Source organism: Poecilia latipinna, unplaced genomic scaffold (genome assembly GCF_001443285.1).
Source record: "Poecilia latipinna isolate Pla-1442-1.1 unplaced genomic scaffold, P_latipinna-1.0 Scaffold1820, whole genome shotgun sequence".
In the NCBI taxonomy this organism is placed as follows: domain Eukaryota; kingdom Metazoa; phylum Chordata; class Actinopteri; order Cyprinodontiformes; family Poeciliidae; genus Poecilia; species Poecilia latipinna.
The window spans coordinates 159,604-179,286 of NW_015114436.1; the positions used below are offsets into that span (position 1 = coordinate 159,604).

At 39.6% G+C, this 19,683-nt stretch overlaps 2 protein-coding genes across 2 annotated transcripts in view; both read right to left on the bottom strand.

Annotated features, from left to right (window-relative positions):
- Window positions 1-601: 601 nt before the first annotated feature.
- Window positions 602-10,597, bottom strand: LOC106934535 (NACHT, LRR and PYD domains-containing protein 3-like). The gene is made up of 7 exons (XM_015014511.1): window positions 10,499-10,597; window positions 8,286-9,005; window positions 4,628-6,458; window positions 3,506-3,682; window positions 2,838-3,011; window positions 2,688-2,743; window positions 602-1,557 (listed from the first exon to the last, which is right to left on the bottom strand). Exons 2-7 carry the CDS (start codon window positions 8,887-8,889, stop codon window positions 959-961), a joined length of 3,441 nt encoding a protein of 1,146 aa, XP_014869997.1. The 5' UTR covers window positions 8,890-9,005; window positions 10,499-10,597; the 3' UTR covers window positions 602-958.
- Window positions 10,598-10,600: 3 nt separating this feature from the next.
- LOC106934519 (uncharacterized) overlaps window positions 10,601-19,683 on the bottom strand; it is a 15,725-nt gene continuing 6,642 nt past the window's right edge. The window contains exons 2-3 of the mRNA XM_015014484.1: window positions 11,864-13,500; window positions 10,601-10,675 (exon numbers count right to left, since the gene is read on the bottom strand). Coding sequence (XP_014869970.1) covers window positions 10,601-10,675; window positions 11,864-13,498 — 1,710 coding nt within the window. The 5' untranslated portion in view covers window positions 13,499-13,500. The remainder of the gene's footprint in view (window positions 10,676-11,863; window positions 13,501-19,683) is intronic.

Consider the following 19,683-nt stretch of genomic DNA (forward strand, 5'->3'; position numbering starts at 1 on the left):
ATATATATATATATATATATATATATATATATATATATATGTGTGTGTGTGCGTGTGTGTGTATGTGTGTATATAAATACTTTTGTGCTATAATACCCCCAAGAATTTAAAACTACTTTCACCCCTGGGTATTAATGTTATATACTTTTCAACAAAAAATCTCTTTATTTAAGCAATGTCCGGTTTGCATATTGGGTTTGGTACAATATGCTAATCTTGAATGTTGTGTTTTTCTTACTACAAGCAGAAAATCAGCATAAAAGGAAACAAAGAATTGAAAACATCAATATGAATGTAATTTATATCATTGTTTCTGTCGTGCTTGTTTTAGATGTTTCTCTACTTTAACACACTTGATTCAGATGATTCCAGTTTATTAAAAGCATGTTAGGTTGGCTGAAAAAGGGAAGGGCTTAAAACACTCATTTATATAATGTGTTTCAGTTAGTGATGGAATTAATGACACCAATATTCATTTTCAGCTTAATTTATGAATTTCCTTAGCACAGCCACAGCTGAGACAAAGTGCTGAACATCAGAGATAAATAATAAAAAAGAAAACAACAAATAAAATGAAAACGCTAAACACACAGCCATGTAAAGAAATTAAAAACTCACGTGAAAACATAAAAACAAATCAGTAGAACAGATTAAATAAAATACAAGTTGGGTAAAATAAAGTCTCAGTTGGGTTAAGAGATTAATGAGGAAAAACGTTAATCATTTTATTTTATTTAAATACATAAGAAATGTTTTTTTTAATCAAAAATAAATTTCATTGCTCAAACTTAGGCAAGATTTTTCTTCCATCCTGGAACCAGTCAATATTTTCATCTTGTTAATCTAATTAAAACAATGACAAGAACAGCAACACAAACTCCTTTTTATACTTTAAAAAAAACCCAAACAAGTTTACTGTAATTTTAAATTAGTAGATATTAAACAACGTATTTACTACCTAAGTAGTTGATCTCTGCTCAGCAGCAGTTTTTACAGACTCATCTACTAACGGTGAACAGATGGACACTGAAGACCTAATTTTGAGCCAGTCAAGTGCCTTGTCTCGATCACATCCAAATCCAGCATAAAGTGGTTTGGTGAATGTGGTGTGGAAAGTGTGGAGGTGGATCAATGTGTCAAAGGAGACCACATAGAAGGACAGGATACCAGCAGGATGGTCCACATAGACTGCTACTCTGTCATAAACACGAGAAGGCAAACGTATTTCCTTTTTTTCTTTGTCATGGAAGACACCAAAACGGTTGAGGCCGCATGTCAGAGTCCAGGACTTGTCATTTCTTCCAAACAGAGATTTAAAAGTGTTTCCTTTTCTGCGGATTCCTCTGTAGCTGACAGCTACTTCAACCAGTCCTTTCCATTTCACCTCCCAGTAACAACGACCAGGCAGAGCATGTTTACACAGCACCTGGGGCCAGAAGTCAAATCTTTCAAAATGATCCGGATACTCATGGTAACCTGAACATACATTCCTCCTGCTTTCAGACATTTTGAGGTTTTGGTTTATTGTGTTTGGGTCCAGCTCAAGTTCACAGGTATCTGATAGAGAAAATCAGAAACAACAGTTGGTAAATTCAAAGAACCAAAGATTCAGTTCTGACGATGCATGTAAGGTTAATCTGTCTGTGTAAAAAAAAAAGTAATAAGGAAATAGGTAAATAAAAATAGAATTTAAATAAAACTTAAATCATTAAAACAAAAAGGTAAAAAGTAAATAACAAGTAAATAAAAAAAGCAAAATAAAAAATAAAAATAAAACTATAAAATGATTTAATAAATAAAACTGACAAAAAAATATTTCCAGCTAACATTAAAACATTTTTCAAACAGACCAAGATCGTGATCTTATACTTTGTTCCAGTTGTAGTCTGAAGAAGGGAAATTCCGACTTCCCAGTTGGAAAAATCAACTGGAACGCCCTCCAAAGTCAGATTTCCCACTGGGAAACTGGGAGGAACTCCCATTACACCCAGCTACGACGTGTAAAGTGGAGTTTGCGTTTCTTTGGTAGCTCCTCCCATAAAAGGTGGTATAAACATATTTATTTTGCAACATACACATGTAACAGTGCAACTAAAATTAGGAATCTTATCCGATCATGTGATCGGAAATCGGCTTGATCACTTGGTTTCAGACTCGATTGGATTCTGGCGTCATTTCCCTATCAGGGAACTGAAAAAACAAACAAACAAACAAACAAACAAACAAAACAGAGAGCTACCGTGGATTATGGTAAATATAGTTATTCTGTCGCACCGAAATAAATATCTTCATTTTATTCCCGTAGCCTCCGTGGATATAAGGAGGATAAAATTTAAGGGACATGTTGACTCTTTTGACCCGATCAGGGGCCAAAAAAATCTGATCGGGACATCGATATCTAAAATCAGTGTTACTTGTAGCGCCTGCAAACATAAACTGAACAAATTAAGTGGTGTTTGACTATTATGGAAAGTAAAGCTTGTAAGAGTCATGGGCGTCGCCATGTTGAAATTAAGACTTCTTAACTAAAACATCAAACAAGTTGAAGATTTCTCTTAAGAGTTATAAAACAGAACAAGCTGTTTTTTTTAAGTCATAGTAGTTAAATTTTGTATGAATTACCTTTTAATTTTAATGCTTGTTGCATTTTAAATGTTTTGAAAGTCAGAGTGATCATAGAAACTTACATTTCCTGATGTCAGGTTGCAGCTTGACATCAGGTTGCTCTCCAGAGTGGTCCAACCTAAAAAAAGAAATCCCCATCAGCTCAGTGAATGAGGCTCATCAAAACTATGAGAACTTTCTCTTTCAACAAGCTGGCATGTTTGTCCACATACCTTAGTGTCTCTAGACTCCAGGCTGGGTCCTCTAGTCCAGCGACTAACTGCTCCATTCCTGACTCTCCTGGATTGTTGTGTCTCAGGTCAAGTTCTCTGAGGTGGGAGGGGTTGGCGTTCAGAGCTGAAGCCAAACAATCACACCCAGCCTCCGCAACCAAACAGTTAGACATCCTGCCAGAGCACAAATAAGCTTCATTTTAAGAAACTGAACATAATAAAAGAAACAGTCATACTGTTAAAATATCAATAAATAGCTATTTGTTTCAACATTCAATAAGTGATTCTTAAAATGAAATATTTAACACCTTTTCAGTCTATGCAGGATTTCATGATTGTTCTGTGTTTTTTTTTGCAATCAAAATCACAGATTTAATGCTAATTTAGAAATGTATGATGTTAAATGTGACTTTTTATTAATCAATGTATTGATCACAGACTACAACTTGACATTAAATATGGTTGAGGCAGCAGTCACTTAAACACAATGTTTTTGGCCAATTTTGAGAGGAATTTGCAGTAAAATCAGAAAAAGCTTTGATTTTGTGTGAATTTAGCAAGAGTTGAGTGTAGAGGGCCACATAAAAAGCTACAGTGGGCCAGATTTGGCACCCGGGCCTCGAGTTTGACTGTCGTGCTATTCATCATAATTAAACCGCTGCACCAACCTGAGACTCTCCAGTTTGCAGTTTGGACTCTGCAGCCCAACAGAGAACAGCTTCTTCATTCCTAAATCCTGCAGGTCACTTTTGCTCAGGTCCAGTTCTCTCAGATTGGAGGACTGAGAACTGAGAACCAGAGAAAGAGCTTCCAGGGATCGCTCTGACAATCTGCAGCCTCTTAACCTAGAAAAGAAAACAGCTTATCTTACAGTTGTTCAAGAACCTAACACGGTTTACTTGATGTTTTCCCCTTTAAAATAAAATAAATTTGTCAGCAAAAATTAAAATAATAATACCAGCTACAATATGGCTGCAACTAGCAACAACTTTAGTTGTGGATTAATCTATTATTCTGACAAGTAATCAGATAAAATATTGACACATTCTGCAGGTTTTTTATTGAAGTCTTTTTCATGTAATATTGGAAATACATAAAAAATGAACAAAAATTGATTCATTTGCAATGGGAAAATAAACATATTATTGTCTAAAATGTGATAACAGCATTTTTGACCGTTAGTGAACATCTGTAGCTTAAAAATATTTCTAACATCAACATGTGAAAGCTCAGCTCTTCCTGCTTGACTCAACATCAGTACAGCTCATTTGTTGACTATTAACAAATGATTAACAGTTTCATACCAAAATGTGCTTAATAGAGAAACTTTATAGCACAATTCAAATTAGTTGAAGCTAAATCTAGTCCACCTGAGGAGCTTGGGGTAGAATATTTACAGTCAAAGAAGGATTTTCTTAATCTTAAATCCAAAATGTATATTTTATGTACAGTTTTGGCTTAATTGCTATTTTGTTCTCTCAGCAAAAGGACATTTCTAGAGTCTGTATACCCCAGTTAACAATTCATGGTTTACTAAATTAGTTGGCAATTATTTCAATAATCGATTAAACATGATTAATCGCTTCAGCCTTAATCAAACTGTATAACCTTTGAAAAATCCTCCTGTTTGTTCCAATGTATCTTACCCGGTTTTGTCCCACAGTACTGAGACTTGAAAACACACTTAATGTAAAACTTTGGAACTTGGTCTTTCACAACCAATTTCTTCTACAAGTAAATCAATTATAAAAACTCATCAGTTTGTTTTAAGTATTCCTTTTTGTACTCACAGAGCTTTTCTGGAGGCTTCCAGGACAGGCATGAGCTGCAGCAGAACCTCCTCTGACTCAGAGTATTTGCTCAGGTCAAACTCATCCAGATGTTTTTCTGACGATAGTAAGATTAAGATCAGAACTGACCACTGATCAGGTGATAGTTTATCCTTGGAAAGACATCGTGATCTCAGGCACATTTGGATCTCCTCCACAACAGAGTCCTCCCTCAGCTCATTCAGACAGAGAAACAATACTAAGACCCTTTCTGGTGATGTACTCTCACTGATTTTTCGCTTCATGTACTTAATTGTTTTCTGGTTGGACCATGAGGTACTTCTTGTTGGTGCCAGCAGGTCATGTAGGAGAAACTGATTTGTCTGCAGAGAAAGACCCATGACGAACCGTAGGAACAACAAAAGCCGTCCATTTGGAGTTTTCAAGGTTCTCTTCAGTGCTGTTTTATGAAGTTTTGTTGTTGAGGTTCTGGCGAAACAGGGGAGCCAGTTCTCAACTGTCATCCAGGACTCAGGCATCACATTTTTGTTTTTGGAGACCAGGGAAGTGATCACATGAACAGCAGCAAGAAACTTCTGAATGCTGGACTGAGTAAAACAAGAAATCATCTTCTGGTAATTGTCTGACATCTTTCCAGAAAATGTCTTGAAGATCTCTTTGAACCATTCAGAGCGCTCTGATGTCACTGTAAGGCCACAGCTTCTTAAGTCCTCCTCAGTAAATACAGTGTTATCTCTGAGGAGCTGCTTAAAGGCCAGTTTGGCCAGAGACTTGATCCACATGATGCACTTTCCAGTTTCATACTTTTCCTTCATGTGGTTGATCTGAACCACCAGAAACTCTGTGTACATCTCCGTCAGGGTGCTGGGAAGAGCTCCTCTCTCTCTTGTTTCCCACAGATTCTCCAGAACTACAGCAGTGATCCAGCAGAAAACAGGCATGCGGCACAGGAAATGAATCATTTTTAATGTCTTGATGTGGGAGATGATTTCTCTGGCACGTGGCTCATCTCTGAATCTCTTCTTAAAGTACTCGTCTTTCTGCAGGTCACTGAACCCTCTGAGCTCCGTCACCATGTCAACACACTCAGGAGGGATCTGACTGGCTGTTTCAGATTGTGTGGTTATCCAGAGGTGAGCAGCAGGAAGCAATTTCTTCATGATGAGCTTAGTCAGAAGCACTTCTACTCTACTTGACTTTCTTGCGTTCGATTTATTTGTCCCGCTGATGAAGTCAAACTCGAGGAAATTCTGATCCAGACCATCGATGATAAACAGAAGTTTGAATTCACTGCTGTCACAGCTGGTTTCTCTCACATTTTGTAAATCTGTGAAGATTGTGCTAAGAGTCTCCTCCGTAATGCCGCTGGACGGCATTCCCGGAACGACTGTGTGAATTAGCTCTGCTAGAGTAAACCTCTCTCCTCTCCATAAACACAGCCGACGAGCATCAAGAGGGAAAACGAGATGAAATTCTTGATTAAATCTCTTTTCAGCCCAATCCAACATAAACTGTTGCACTAGGAAGGATTTGCCGATGCCAGCACACCCTTTGGTCACCACTGTTCTGCTGGATTTGCCTCTTCTGGACAGATGTTGAAACATGCTGCTGATATTCACCAGTTTAGATGTTTCTGTTTCTGAGCCTGTGACCTCATGCTGACCCCGTTCATCCGTGATGAACAACTCTGGATCCAGGTAGCATAGAGTCTCCTCGTCATGGTTCTCCAACCAATCATCTTTCACAGATATGAACATGTTCTGGAGGATGGACTGCAGCACAGCCGGGCTTGATGTGGTTTGTGGACAAGGCAGTGCTGACATCTTCACACCTGCCAAAAATAAACAAATCCTGAGCAATCTGGATGGCTGCACCCATAACTACTTATAGACACATGAAACATCATTCAGGACACTGGTCTTATAACTCCGAAAATGTTGTAAATTTACAGGCTTTACAGTTTTTTCTAAAGCAGGGGTGGGCAACTCCAGGCCTCGGGGGCCGGTCTCCTGCAACTTTTAGATGTGTCTCTACATCAACACACCTGAGTCAAATAATGAGGTCATTAGCAGGACTCTGGAGAACTTGACTGCACTGTGGAGGTGATTCAGCTATTGGATCCAGGTGTGTTGGGCCAAGGAGACGTCTAAGAGTTGCAGGACACTGGCCCTCGAGGACCAGGATTGCCCACCCCTGTTCTAAAGCGTTAGGATAACCTCCAGACTGACATCTCGGTCAGTAGTTTCTGATTCTGGAGGAACTGCTTGTGTTATGTATTTCACAAACCAACAATGGACATTTGGTTCAATTGTAGAGACTGTTGCTCATTGGGATAAGCAGTTATTCTTCCATCCAGTCCACCAGGCATTGAACAAGCAGGAGAGTTTTGTACAAGCTAGAAACAGGAGATGGAAGACCGGTCATACCGGATTAAACTGATTGGTATCGGTATCAACCAGTTTTCCATCAAGGCTGGACATTGAACCATGTTCTTCCTTTTATCACAGTGGACCCATCTTCTGATGGCTTATTCCGAAAAGAAAATTGAGAATACCACCAAACTTAGGTCATCTCACATCTTGAACATCACAAAGTCCCCAGATCCCAGTCCAACAGTGGACCTTTGGCCTGTGATGGACCAGAAGACTCTCATCCTCAATGCACAGCATTGAGGATGAGAGTCTTCTGAGATGAAGAAAAAGGCCAGGAAGAATTAAAGCTGTTCTGAAAACAAAAGAATTTAGCAAGGTGCCAAGGGAAAATGATCTGTCCCTGGCTAGTCTTAGCAAAGTGTAAATCAGGGTTGTGCCCCTGGGCAAGGGTCTTAACTCCAAATTTCCTTCCATTCTGCCATTCAGCGTATGAATGTTTGGATGTTTGTGAGTTTGACTGAGTGGATATTATTTGAGAAAAATTGCTTTGAGTAGTCAGTATGACATGACCAAAGTCAATCTTCCAGGACAGGCATTATGCATGTTTTAATCATCTCTCTCTGTTGGCTGTAACTCCCCCCTCATCCTGTCAATGTTCTGCAGAGGACTGCTAACAAGACATCGTTTGATTCAAGTGTGTTAAATCTGGGAGAGAACTAAAACATGCAGGATACCGGCCCTTTAAGGCTGACTTTGGACACCTCTGCAGTATGTGGATTGAATTTACATACTCATGTCATACTGACGCCTGAAATCATGTTTTCTCGACCAACATTCACTTAATCAAACTCACAAATATGCACATTGGAAGGGAATTTGGGAATAAGTGTCTTATCCACACCAATGTTTGACTGCAGGAAACTGTAATCAAACCCACAAGTTTTGGATGGAAATATGACTACTCTTCTTTCCATAGTGAGCCATAGTTGACCCTGAAACAGTGTCCATTGTTGGTATGTGAGATAGATGCAGTTCCTAAAGAATTGGGAAATGCTGATTGGGGTGTCAGCCTGGAGATTATCCTAAGGTTGTAATATAAACTGTTTTAAATGTAAATTTATGTGGTTTTCTGACTACTTAAAGCACTTTCTCTCAACCAACGTTCAATCAAACTTACAAACATGCACACAATCATACACCAATATGCAAATGAGAAGGCAACTGCAAGTGTCCAGGGTACAGCATTTATAAAGAACATTGTTTGGACCTTGTTTACAGAAGATTACCTTCAGGTTGCTTTGTGATTGCGTCAGATGGATAAATAAATAAATCTGCCTCATTTTCTTCATCGCTGCAGACCACCACAGAGACAGGAGAGAGCAGATTGTTTGGCGATGAGTTCATTAGACCTTCATTTTCCCCAGATTTGGCAGGAACTGGCTCATCAGACGGCTCTGGTGAAGGTGGATCAGGAGAGTCGAGAGGCTGTTCCTCAGTTGACTCAGTGGGTTGATTTCCTGCTCCGTTGGACACCAGCCTGTTCTTGGGCAGGACTTCAACCTCCTCATTGCCAACAATGACCTCATGACTGCAGTCTTCTGTTTGAGAAACCTCCTCTGCAGCCTTGGATGCAGCATTTGACAACTTCTCTGCCAGATCATTCCTATTCATCCTCTGTAAAACCATCCTGGCCACCTCCACACACCGGCGGCTGTAGGTTTGCACCATCAGGTCCACGGTATCCGGACGATCTGAACTCTCCAGCTGGCATTTTGGGATGGATGGGATGGCTTTCAGGAACTCTGCCTGCTGCAGGTACCACTTAAACTTCTTAAATTCTTTGTCTCCCAAGTCCTCCAAAGATTCTAGCAGCTCTACTGCTCCTGCCATCGTTTCTCACAGCTGCACCATGCTGAGGCTTTGACTCAGAGGACAGTCAAAGGTCCAACTCCACTGCATTCCTATGGCGTCAAGGCATGGATGGAGGACAGCACTGAAACAAGAATCTGTAACGGAACCATTTCAGAAATTCAGTTATGATGTTTTTACATGTAAAACCAAATAATATTTTTTATTAGACACTATCATCTAAATATTTTTCATCTTATTAGAAATTATGTATAAAAAATGATGGCATCTCTGGAAAATAAATTTAAATAATTTGACCACAGAGACATTTTAAACTATAGTGTCTCCTCTAATTAGCATTACATGTGTCTTCACACTTGTAGTCAGTCTATTTAAAATTTCCATCTTTTGGACATTTTTTGAGTTCCTAAAATAAAAAATTTTCAACATTTCAGAAATCTCCAAGTTTTTTTCTAGAAAATTTCTATAATTTTTAATGGAAATTTATTATCTTTTTTCTATCTACAACATCCATAATTTGCCGTTGTACTTCCTCCATCATTGTTGCTTGAACCTTTGGATGTGGTGGGCAGCAAACACACCAGACTCTTTTGCTTCAAACGAAGCATTTCTGGGCTGCATGCGGATCGTTGCATCACTGAGATGTAATCGGCCTTCAAGGATGCAACCCTTGAATTTGGACACATCTGTTGAAAATAATGGATCTAAAACCAGAGTTATTCCAACTGAAACTTCAGTTACATTAGTATAATACTTATGAATTTGTTAATATGCTTCATGAAGCAATGTCCAGTGCAAGAAGGTGCTCAGTCACATTTGCCTCTTTGGTCTGTTTTAATCTCTTCCATCATTATGAAAATCATTGTTAGGAACTCCAGACACACTTCAGCTGATTCAGAAATAAGACGTCCGATAAAATCATATCTGATTTATGAAGAACAAACACTTCATCTTTGTAGTATTTGGAAATGAGGAACTTTGTTGAGGAAATGTTAGAAGGAAATTGTGAAATTTTGTTTGCTCACTTATTGAAACAAAGTAAAAATCAGAATTTAGGTTTTAAATCTGACATTCAGCCTGGAGGAAAAAATCATGTATGCCTCTCTATCTTAAATTATTTTACAAATTTGATTTTCACTAAAATAAATTATTTTGTGGCTTTCAGTTTTCAGGTTCATTATAAGATCTATAACAGCCATAAGTCATGCAGACATTTAATAGTAGGGCATAGAAATGCAGACAGATCATCTCCTGAAAGACTGAATTTTAAGTTTTTACCCTGTAAGTTGTTCTGCAGCAAAGAAAATAGTTGTCTGAAGGTTTACTGTCTGCGTTTCAAACTGCTCCCACTCTTAAGTCATTATCAAATCATAATTTCTCTGCCTGTCCCTTCAGCTTCAGCAGCATCAGGTTAACATATTACATAAGAGATGAAAGGAAAACAATTCCTCTCCTCAGACAACAGAATGAGTACCGTAATCTATCATTCAACATAATTTCCTGTTTTCATCATATTTAACACCTACATGTTACATAGGATTTTCTTCTAAGCCGCAAAGCAGAAAGTATTTATATTTCATGACTCCAGTTTCAGTTTCTGTAGAAATAGCAAAGTAATAAAAAATCTTACCTGCTTAGTTTTACTTTACAGAAACTGTTATAGGAAAGCTCAGCAAAGTTTTATTTCTTTCAGGAAGATGACATTTAGTTTGTTGCACATAGCCACATCCTGTCACTGCGACAGGAAACAAACATAACCTTGGTTCAGAGTGACAGTAACCATTAGGTAACGCAGGAAGTTACCAACCTGCAAGAAGAGAGAATTTTAACAAAATGCTGATCAGTTGTTTTACAATATTAAACAAAATCATTAAATATTTAGCTTTTTTTTCTCCTTGATCTGGACATTTGAAAAAACTCTGTTAAGTAGCATAAAGTCAGATCAGCTTCATTTTATCCAAATGTTTTTTTTAGTTGTTTTTATTCTGCCTTTTTTTTCTCTAACTACCATCAAGATTTGTGACCAAATTCAGAAACGAGACGCCAAAGCTTTGTAGATCCTCCATCAATAACAGGATGCCTTTATTTATTAAAATACATATACTATTTACATCAAAGAAATTAAATCTTTTCTCCGCCTATTTAAATAAAAATATAACTACTGAATACATGCAAAGTTATATTCAGATGATTTTACGTAATAAGACAAACCATTTCAAGACACATTCACAAGAAATTTTGTCATGTCATAGTGTCAGATTTGAATGGTTGTATGATTTCTCTTTGTCTTTGGTAAAACACCACGAACCATTTCTCCTGCAAGCGCTAGATTCCATGTTTGTTTTGTTTGTAGTTACCCAGAATGCCCTGTGCTATAGTCCACCTCCTGCTTGTGGAGAGGTCTCCAGTCTGTTTGCTGTTCACTTATGCATTTAAACTCATTTTGGTTCACAACCGAAATGAGTCTGAGGTTGGTTGGCGGACCAGCATTAGTTTTTTTGATCCACATCGATTGAGTATTCACATCTCCCCAAACCAACCAACCGACTGACTAGAATTGGATTAAAGCAGACTAAACGGCTGGTGTGAATGCACCTTAACAGACTAAATACAAAGGAGAAATAATGCTGAATACAGGGGACTAAACAGGCTATAGCATATATGGACATAAACAAAAAACACTGAAATGATAAAAACAGAAGAAAACCAGGATTGCAACCTGAAGGAGCTGGAGTTACAGATGTTTCTATCAAGGAATCTGTTAGGCCTTGACATTAACTACTCATATGTTCCCAGAAGAAAACTCTCTAACTTTAACACATTGGCTCATGCTCATTTCATGGATTTCTACAATCCTTTGAGCCCTGGTGTTCACCGCCTCTTTTGACTTCGAGCAGGAACGTTTGTGTTGACAACATGAAGAACGGTTACGACATTTCAGAACCGCTATCAGCACCAAAACAAACAAAATAATCAAAACAGAAATAATAGTTACGATTATGATGACCTGCTGTTGGGACACTACAGGGCTATTTGGGACTGGTGTTGGGACTAGTGTTGGGACTAGTGTTGGGACTAGTGTTGGGACTGGTGTTGGGACTTGTGTCAGTGTGGGGTCAGACTCTGTTATGATCATCTGCTTTTCACATGTGTCTCCATAGTAACCATCTGGACACTCACAAAACCACTCGTTGGACCTTAGCAGCCTCTTGCATATTCCATTGTTCTTACATTGATTGTTGACACAGACAGGTAAGAGTCTGGAGTAATGAACAGAAATCCAACTTCCATAGCCATGCCAGGAACATTTCACTCGATGAAAAGGTGTTGGCACCTCTACAAACTGGTCTCCATAGGTAACTTGTGTAATTTTGGCATATTTTGTCAAAAGAATAGTAATTTCCTCATCATGATCCTTTGGAAACCATGTATGACTGCATCTTTGTGCAGTCATAAAGAATTGTGAAATTGTCTCAGGTTCACACTTCTTGTTTTCAAAACACTCTCTGGCTGTATCCTTCATCTCTTCAACATGTACCATGTCTGCCTTTACCGTATAGTCTACTGCAACTACCAGGTTGCCAGTAGTGAAGGTAAACTCAGTATTAAGCATGATATTTTTGTTCTGACTTTGGTCAAACACCACCACCACCCAGTTGTACCAGCTATACTTGATGTCCAAAACTTCTTTCACCTGAAGAGCGAGGGAGTTTTGGTCAGAACCTTGATCTTTGGTGATCTCCACCACATCTTTCTTTAAGTATTGCTTATAGTTGGTGAGGCAGAACTCCACAGCCGATAACTGAGCTTTAGAGACCTTCTTGAACATCTGCTCATTTTTAGCTTCTTTGCTTTTTGTGTTAAGACCAGTCAGTTTCCAGTAGAACTGGTTGAGCACCATCTCTTTCCAAAACAAGCTACTCAAGTGCAGGTTGTATCTGCTGATCATATAAACGTCACATTTAAACTTCTTCTTCAGCAGACTGTTGAGGTTTTCACTCAGAGACGTGCTGTCCACTGTCAGGTAGCGGTAAAGATTGGACACACTGGACTCGGCTCCTGAACTTTCATAGTAGTGGGTGAATATTTTAATTTTCTTAGATGTTTCTTCAGGACTTTGAGATTCAGTTCTATGCAGAAACTCACCAAACTTCTCCCAGGTGTTGAGGATAGTATGTTCGTCTCTGGAATAGACGCTGACATAACTGAACCATTCTACATCTGTTGCCAGGTTGGAGATCTTAATGGACAAAGAGTCCAGTTTCTGGTTTACCTCAGCAAAACCTTTCTTTACCTCATTCAACACCGGGTCATCCTGAGGGATAAAGGCCTGGACCATATTGACCACAGAGAAGACCACAGCTCCAACTCCTGGTGCGAAACTAGCAAAGCTGGAGATGCCTTTCATTACAGCCGACAGCTTCTTGGAGTCCATGCTTCCCATGGCCTCTTTGCAAAGAAACAGAGACTCCTTTGCAACAGTTAGGGTCTTCTCTGTTTTCTCTCTACTTCCATAAGGCAGCTGTAAGCCGAGAGCTGAGGCTGAAGGATCTGATCGCACAGAGAAAGTCGCCCAGTGAAGAAGAATCATTGAAGCCAACAGCATCAAAGCTGACTTGTTTGGAGCCATAGCTGAAAAACATAAAATGCAACAAGGAATCAATATCGTTGTATAAAACACTGCCAATGAAAATCTTTATTTCTTTCTTCTATAATGTATTTCATTTAATGCAGGAAACACATCACCATTGTTTGACCTTAAGACAGGAATATGACTAATATACGAACCCAATGAGCTGTACTCCCAATGAACACAAATTATTCAGCCTCAGCTAATAGCTCTCAATTTCCTGTTTTGGTTGTTGGTAGATTCATCCACTCAGATTCTTTACCTAGACCTCTGTTGACATGACATCCTTAGCCTTATGAGGGATACCAAAGTTAATTTTAAGTTAAAAGAGGTTAAAAGGTTTAATTTCTAATAATGGCTGCTTGTGAGTAGGCCATGCTTAACTCCGCTCTGTAAGAATTCTGAATAAATATGGGGATAGACAACTAATTACTTCTCAAAGAGTACCTAATATATGGAGAGCCATTTCAGCCAAAATTAAATAAAGAAAAATAAATGAGTAAAAAAAAAACAAATGGGTAATTGTCATCTTTATTCCCATTTATACATTTATTTATTCCCAGATTTATTTCTGAATGGCCTTTTTCATTTCCCGATTTCCCTTTTTCATTTATTTTCCATTTTTTCATTTTTATTTATCCATTTCCAATTTTCATTTATCTCTTTTTTCATTTTCTCATTTTCATTCTTTTTTTTTTAATTTTCCCTTTTCCATTTATCTCTTTTTCATTTCTCGTTTTATTTTTTTTACCCAGAAGGCACATGGGAAAAAACCGTGAGTGAAACTGTCACTGGGACTGATTAGTATATATATCCCATTGAGGTTAAGTAACTTAACATATGAGGAATTCATATGTTGCCATAAAGGCACGTTATGAAGTATATGCTGGTACTGGACCTGGAATGCTGCGTTCATAACAGACACGTGTGTTTATCTGCTCTACCGCTAACAAGTCAAGCAGATGGCAGCAATGTGCCATGCAAAATAAAGCGCCCACAGTTTACAGGACACACTTCCTGCTAAAAGAAGAAGAAAAATCCACACATAAACCGGAAAATACAATATAAGAAAAACATCTGAATGCTCCCTGGTATTGTTCAGGGGGCCAGACCAAATGTGGAGGTGGGTCGGATGCGGGCCGTAGCTTGGTATATATTTATTTAATTTTGGCTGAAATGGTTATCCATACCAATACATTTAGAAACAACAATGCTGCCTCCAAGTAAGCAGAATAAGGATAAAAATAAGACGCCAGGGCAAGCAATGTTTCTGATGGCATGCAGGACTCAGTCCAGTCAGGTTGAAACGTCCATTTTAAAACTCTTTATCGCAGTTAGGATTTCGTCTTCGGTATCATTCAGCTCAGCTTTACCTTGTCCCAGAGATTATGCGTTACTATTAGCCCAGTGATAGCATTAGCTTCCTCATTAGTCATGCTCTATGTTCTACATCCCAAGTTAGGCCCTGTTTACATGACAACAAATTTTGGTGAAAATGAAAGAGTTTTGTTGTGTTTGTACTGTACATTTACAGTGGGGCAAAAAGTATTTAGTCAGCCACCAATTGTGCAAGTTCTCCCACTTAAAAAGATGAGAGAGGCCTGTAATTTTCATCATAGATATACCTCAACTATGAGAGACAAAAGGAGAAAAGAAAATCCAGAAAAATCACATTGTCTGATTTTTAAAGAATTTATTTGCAAAATATGGTGGAAAATAAGTATTTGGTCAGCTACAAACAAGCAAGATTTCTGGCTCTCACAGATCTGCAACTTCCTGTTTGAACTCGTTAACAGTATAAAAGACACCTGTCCACAACCTCTAAACTCTAAACTCCACCATGGCCAAAACTAGAGAGCTGTCAAAGGACACCCGAAACAAAATTATTGACCTGCACCAGGCTGGGAAGACTGAATCTGCAATAGGTAAACAGCTTGGTGTAAAGAAATCAACTGTGGGATCAATTATTAGAAAATGGAACACATACAAGACCACTGATAATCTCCCTTGATCTGGGGCTCCACGCAAGATCTCATCCCGTGGGGTCAAAATGATCACACGAACGGTGAGCAAAAATCCAAGAACCACACAGGGGAACCTAGTGAATGACCTGCAGAGAGCTGGGACCAAAGTAACAAAGGCTACCATCAGTAACGCACTACGCCGCCAGGGACTCAAATCCTGCAGTGCCAGACGTGTCCCCCTGCTTAAGCCAGTACATTTCAAGGCCCGTCTCAAGTTTGCTAGAGAGCATTTGGATGATCCAGAAGATGACTGGGAGAATATCATATGGTCAGATGAAACCAAAATGGAACTTTTTGGTCAAAACTCTACTCGTCGTGTTTGGAGGAGAAAGAATGCTGAGTTGCATCCAAAGAACACCATACCTACTGTGAAGCATGGGGGTGGAAACATCATGCTTTGGGGCTGTATTTCTGCTAAGGGACCAGGACGACTGATCCGTGTAAAGGAAAGAATGAATGGGGCCATGTATCGTCAAATTTTGAGTGAAAACCTCCTTCCATCAGCAAGGGCATTGAAGATGAAACGTGGCTGGGTCTTTCAGCATGACAATGATCCCAAACACACCACCCGGGTAGCGAAGGAGTGGCCTAGCCAGTCTCCAGATCTCAGCCCCATACAAAATCTTTGGAGGGAGTTGAAAGTCCGTGTTGCCCAGCGACAGCCCCAAAACATCACAGCTCTAGAGAAGATCTGCATGGAGGAATGGGCCAAAATACCAGCAACAGTGTGTGAAAACCTTGTGAAGACTTACAGAAAACGTTTGATCTCTGTCATTGCCAACAAAGGGTATATAACAAAGTATTGAGATAAACTTTTGTAGCTGACCAAATACTTATTTTCCACCATATTTTGCAAGTAAATTCTTTAAATATCAGACAATATGATTTTCTGGATTTTCTTTTCTCCTTTTGTCTCTCATAGTTGAGGTGTATCTATGATGAAAATTACAGGCCTCTCTCATCTTTTTAAGTGGGAGAACTTGCACAATTGGTGACTGACTAAATACTTTTTGCCCCACTGTACATGAAACCATCGAATGTTTCGTCTGACAACTGCACAGTTTGAATACGTGTTCCAGAGTACAATGTTTCTGAAACATAACGGTGTCCGTTGTCTTGTAAACAGAGTAAATTGATCTTTTCTGTCAGGGAATCCCTAACTCATGCATAGTATGACACAAAACATAGCTGCTTCCTACAATAAACAGAAGAAGAAACTATTGACAATGCTGGTGTTACTACAATTCGTGTTGCCCCATCAGATACGGTTCCTCCAGCGTCTCTTCACCGCTCCGCACCACCCAGGTGGTAAAATACGTGCATGCTTGTTCAGCACTCTTATCTAGAGACCTACAGACACCGTGAAAGCTCAAACAACGCGTTTCAGCAAAGTTATTGCACTTTCCAACTGCGCCCTAATCAGACACACATAGTGCATGTTTTCCCCCACTATCTGGGGGAAGGGTACCTGATGGGGAAACACGAATTGACGTCCTTTCAAGTAGAGCTTTATTTTTTTTAAACACATGCACACTAAGGGTGCGTTCACACTGCAGCCTGAAGTGACCCAATTCCGATTTTTTGGCCGTGGCTGTTCACACTGCCAAGAATGCGACCTGTATGTGTTCTGCAGTGTGAATGGCCAAACGACCTGAAAGTGTCTCACATGTGCAGTAGAGGGCGCATGCAGGACACCACATCCCAAAGGTTTTCTATTGGGTTGAATGGCCTTCACTGGTGACTGTGGAGGCCATTTGAGTACAGTGAACTTATTGTTCAAGAAACTTGTCTGAGATTATTGGAGCTTTATGACATGGCGCCTTATCCTGCTGGAAGTATCCATCAGAAGATGGTTTACTGTGGTCATGGAGGGATGGACATGGTCAGCAACAACACTCAGGCAGACTGTGGCATTGACACCAAGCTCAGTTGGTACTAATGTACAAAGTGTGCCAGGAATATATCCCACACCAGCCTGAACCGTTGATACCATGCAGGATGGATCCATGCTTTCAAGTCGTTGGTGCCTAATTCTGATCTGACCATCCGAATGTCACAGCAGAAATCGAGACTCATCAGACCAGGCAACGTTTTTCCAATCTTCTATTGTCCAATTTTGGTGAGACTGTCAGCTAAGAACAGGAAACTGTAGCGTCAGTTTCCTGTTCCTGCCAGGAGCGGCACCCGGTCTGGTCTTCTGCTGCTGTAGCCCCTCAAGGTTCAACATGTTGTGTGTTCAGAGATGCTCTTCTGCAGTCCCTGGTTGTAGCAAGTGGTTATTTGAGTTACTGTTGCCGTTCTATCAACTCGAACCAGTCAGCCCATTCTCCTCTGACCTCATCAAGGCATTTGCATCCACAGAACTGTCGCTCACTGGATACTTTCCAGTGAGCGGAAAATGGTCTGTTTTCTGACCATTCTCTGTAAACCCTAGAGATGGTTGTGTGTGAAAATCCCAGCAGATCAGCAGTTTCTGTAATACTTAGACCAGCCCGTCTGGCACCAACAACCAAGCCACGTTCAGTCACTTAAATCCCGTTTCTTCCTCGTTCTGATGCTCAGTTTGAACTGCAGCAAATTGTCTTGGCCATGTCTACAGGCCTAAATGCATTGAGTTGCTGCCATGTGATTGACTAATTCATCATTGGGGAATGAGCAGTTGGACAGGTGTACCTAATAAAGTAGCCAGTGAGTGTATTTACCTTGCTTACAATAAAGGAGAGTTGAAGTGTCCAAATATGATTTGGTATTACTGCACTCCTCAATTGGATAAAATTCCACTTTAAGAATTTTGTCCACATAGGCAGAAAATGGAAACTGAAGGCTTAAATTTACCTTTCCCACTGTTGTCGTGAAACCTGGTTGGAACTGGTTGAGATCTTTCTAGAATACACAGAAAACAGGTCACAAAAGCCTGGAGGCAACAAGTAATCTTGTATTATGATTAATGTTGATGGAAACTCATGTAATCTTTATTTTAAATGCAATATGAATTTATTATGATTTAATGATGATTAAAATACATGTAATCATTTTCTTAATGACAATAAGAACTACTGTTATGAGTAATGTGATTCTGGTTGAAAAGTAGAAATGGAAAAACATAAAATAGAGAAAAAGTAATGATTACAAGTAAATGGAAATGTCTGATACTGTCACAAATAGAGGCTGAGGGGGTGAAAGCGCTGTCGGCACGGAAGAAACAAGAAGTGGGATTGTGAAACGCATGAAGGACCGGGTGTTGAGTGCAGATAGAGAACTTCAGCAAGAAAGTTCCAAAAAAAAGGAAGTTCGGAGAAAGGTTGAGGCTAACCGAAGGCACTTGACGTCAAGGAAAAGTGTGCAAGGAAGGTTGTGTGGGTCGCTGACGTGTACGCAACCGAAATGCAGGAAATGTAGAGAAGTGTGCACGCTACGTGCCCCACCAAACAGCAGAAGGTATAAAAATACATGAGAAAGACGGAACGGGGTTCTTTGTTCCTCAGTATTCGAGTTGAGACCACACAGAGATGCAGGATTAAGACAAGGGCGATGCTACAGAACTACGGGGAGGTGAAGACTTCGCACTGCTCGAGAAAGGAACAAGATCCGGTTACCGACAACCCGAGTTTTGATTCGACAACCGCCCTACACTCAACCCAAGTCCATCTCAACGATGCAGCAGCAGACATGGAGGATCACATATGGATAAAGAACTGAGCTCATGGAGTATGTTCACCAGTTCAACTTTGGATTTATTCTAAGAATGACTCTGCCTTGTCAAGACGGGACCTTGTCCATGGATACTAAAGTTTTCTGCTGCCAAGACCAACTCAGCATCTGGGGTTGAGTGGAACTGCATCCCAGAGCCTCTCTTTTAGTTCAATGACACAGTATAGAGACCGGAGGGAAGTAAATTCTAGTTATGGATGCATTTTTTGGCAACATGGATTTCCAGCCTGCCACGATATGCATCCCCCCTCAATTCTCCCCAAATATTATCATATTGATATAAAACTCATACCAGTAGTTTACAGAACTACTCTGATTATGTGGAAAAAGTTATTTCTTTATTATCACTATTTCAAAGATACTGAAGGAAGTAAATTTGATATGTGTAACCTCGGTAATTCTGATCGATCAGCATAAATCAGTTCTGCGTTGTGTGAATAAGGGCCAGGA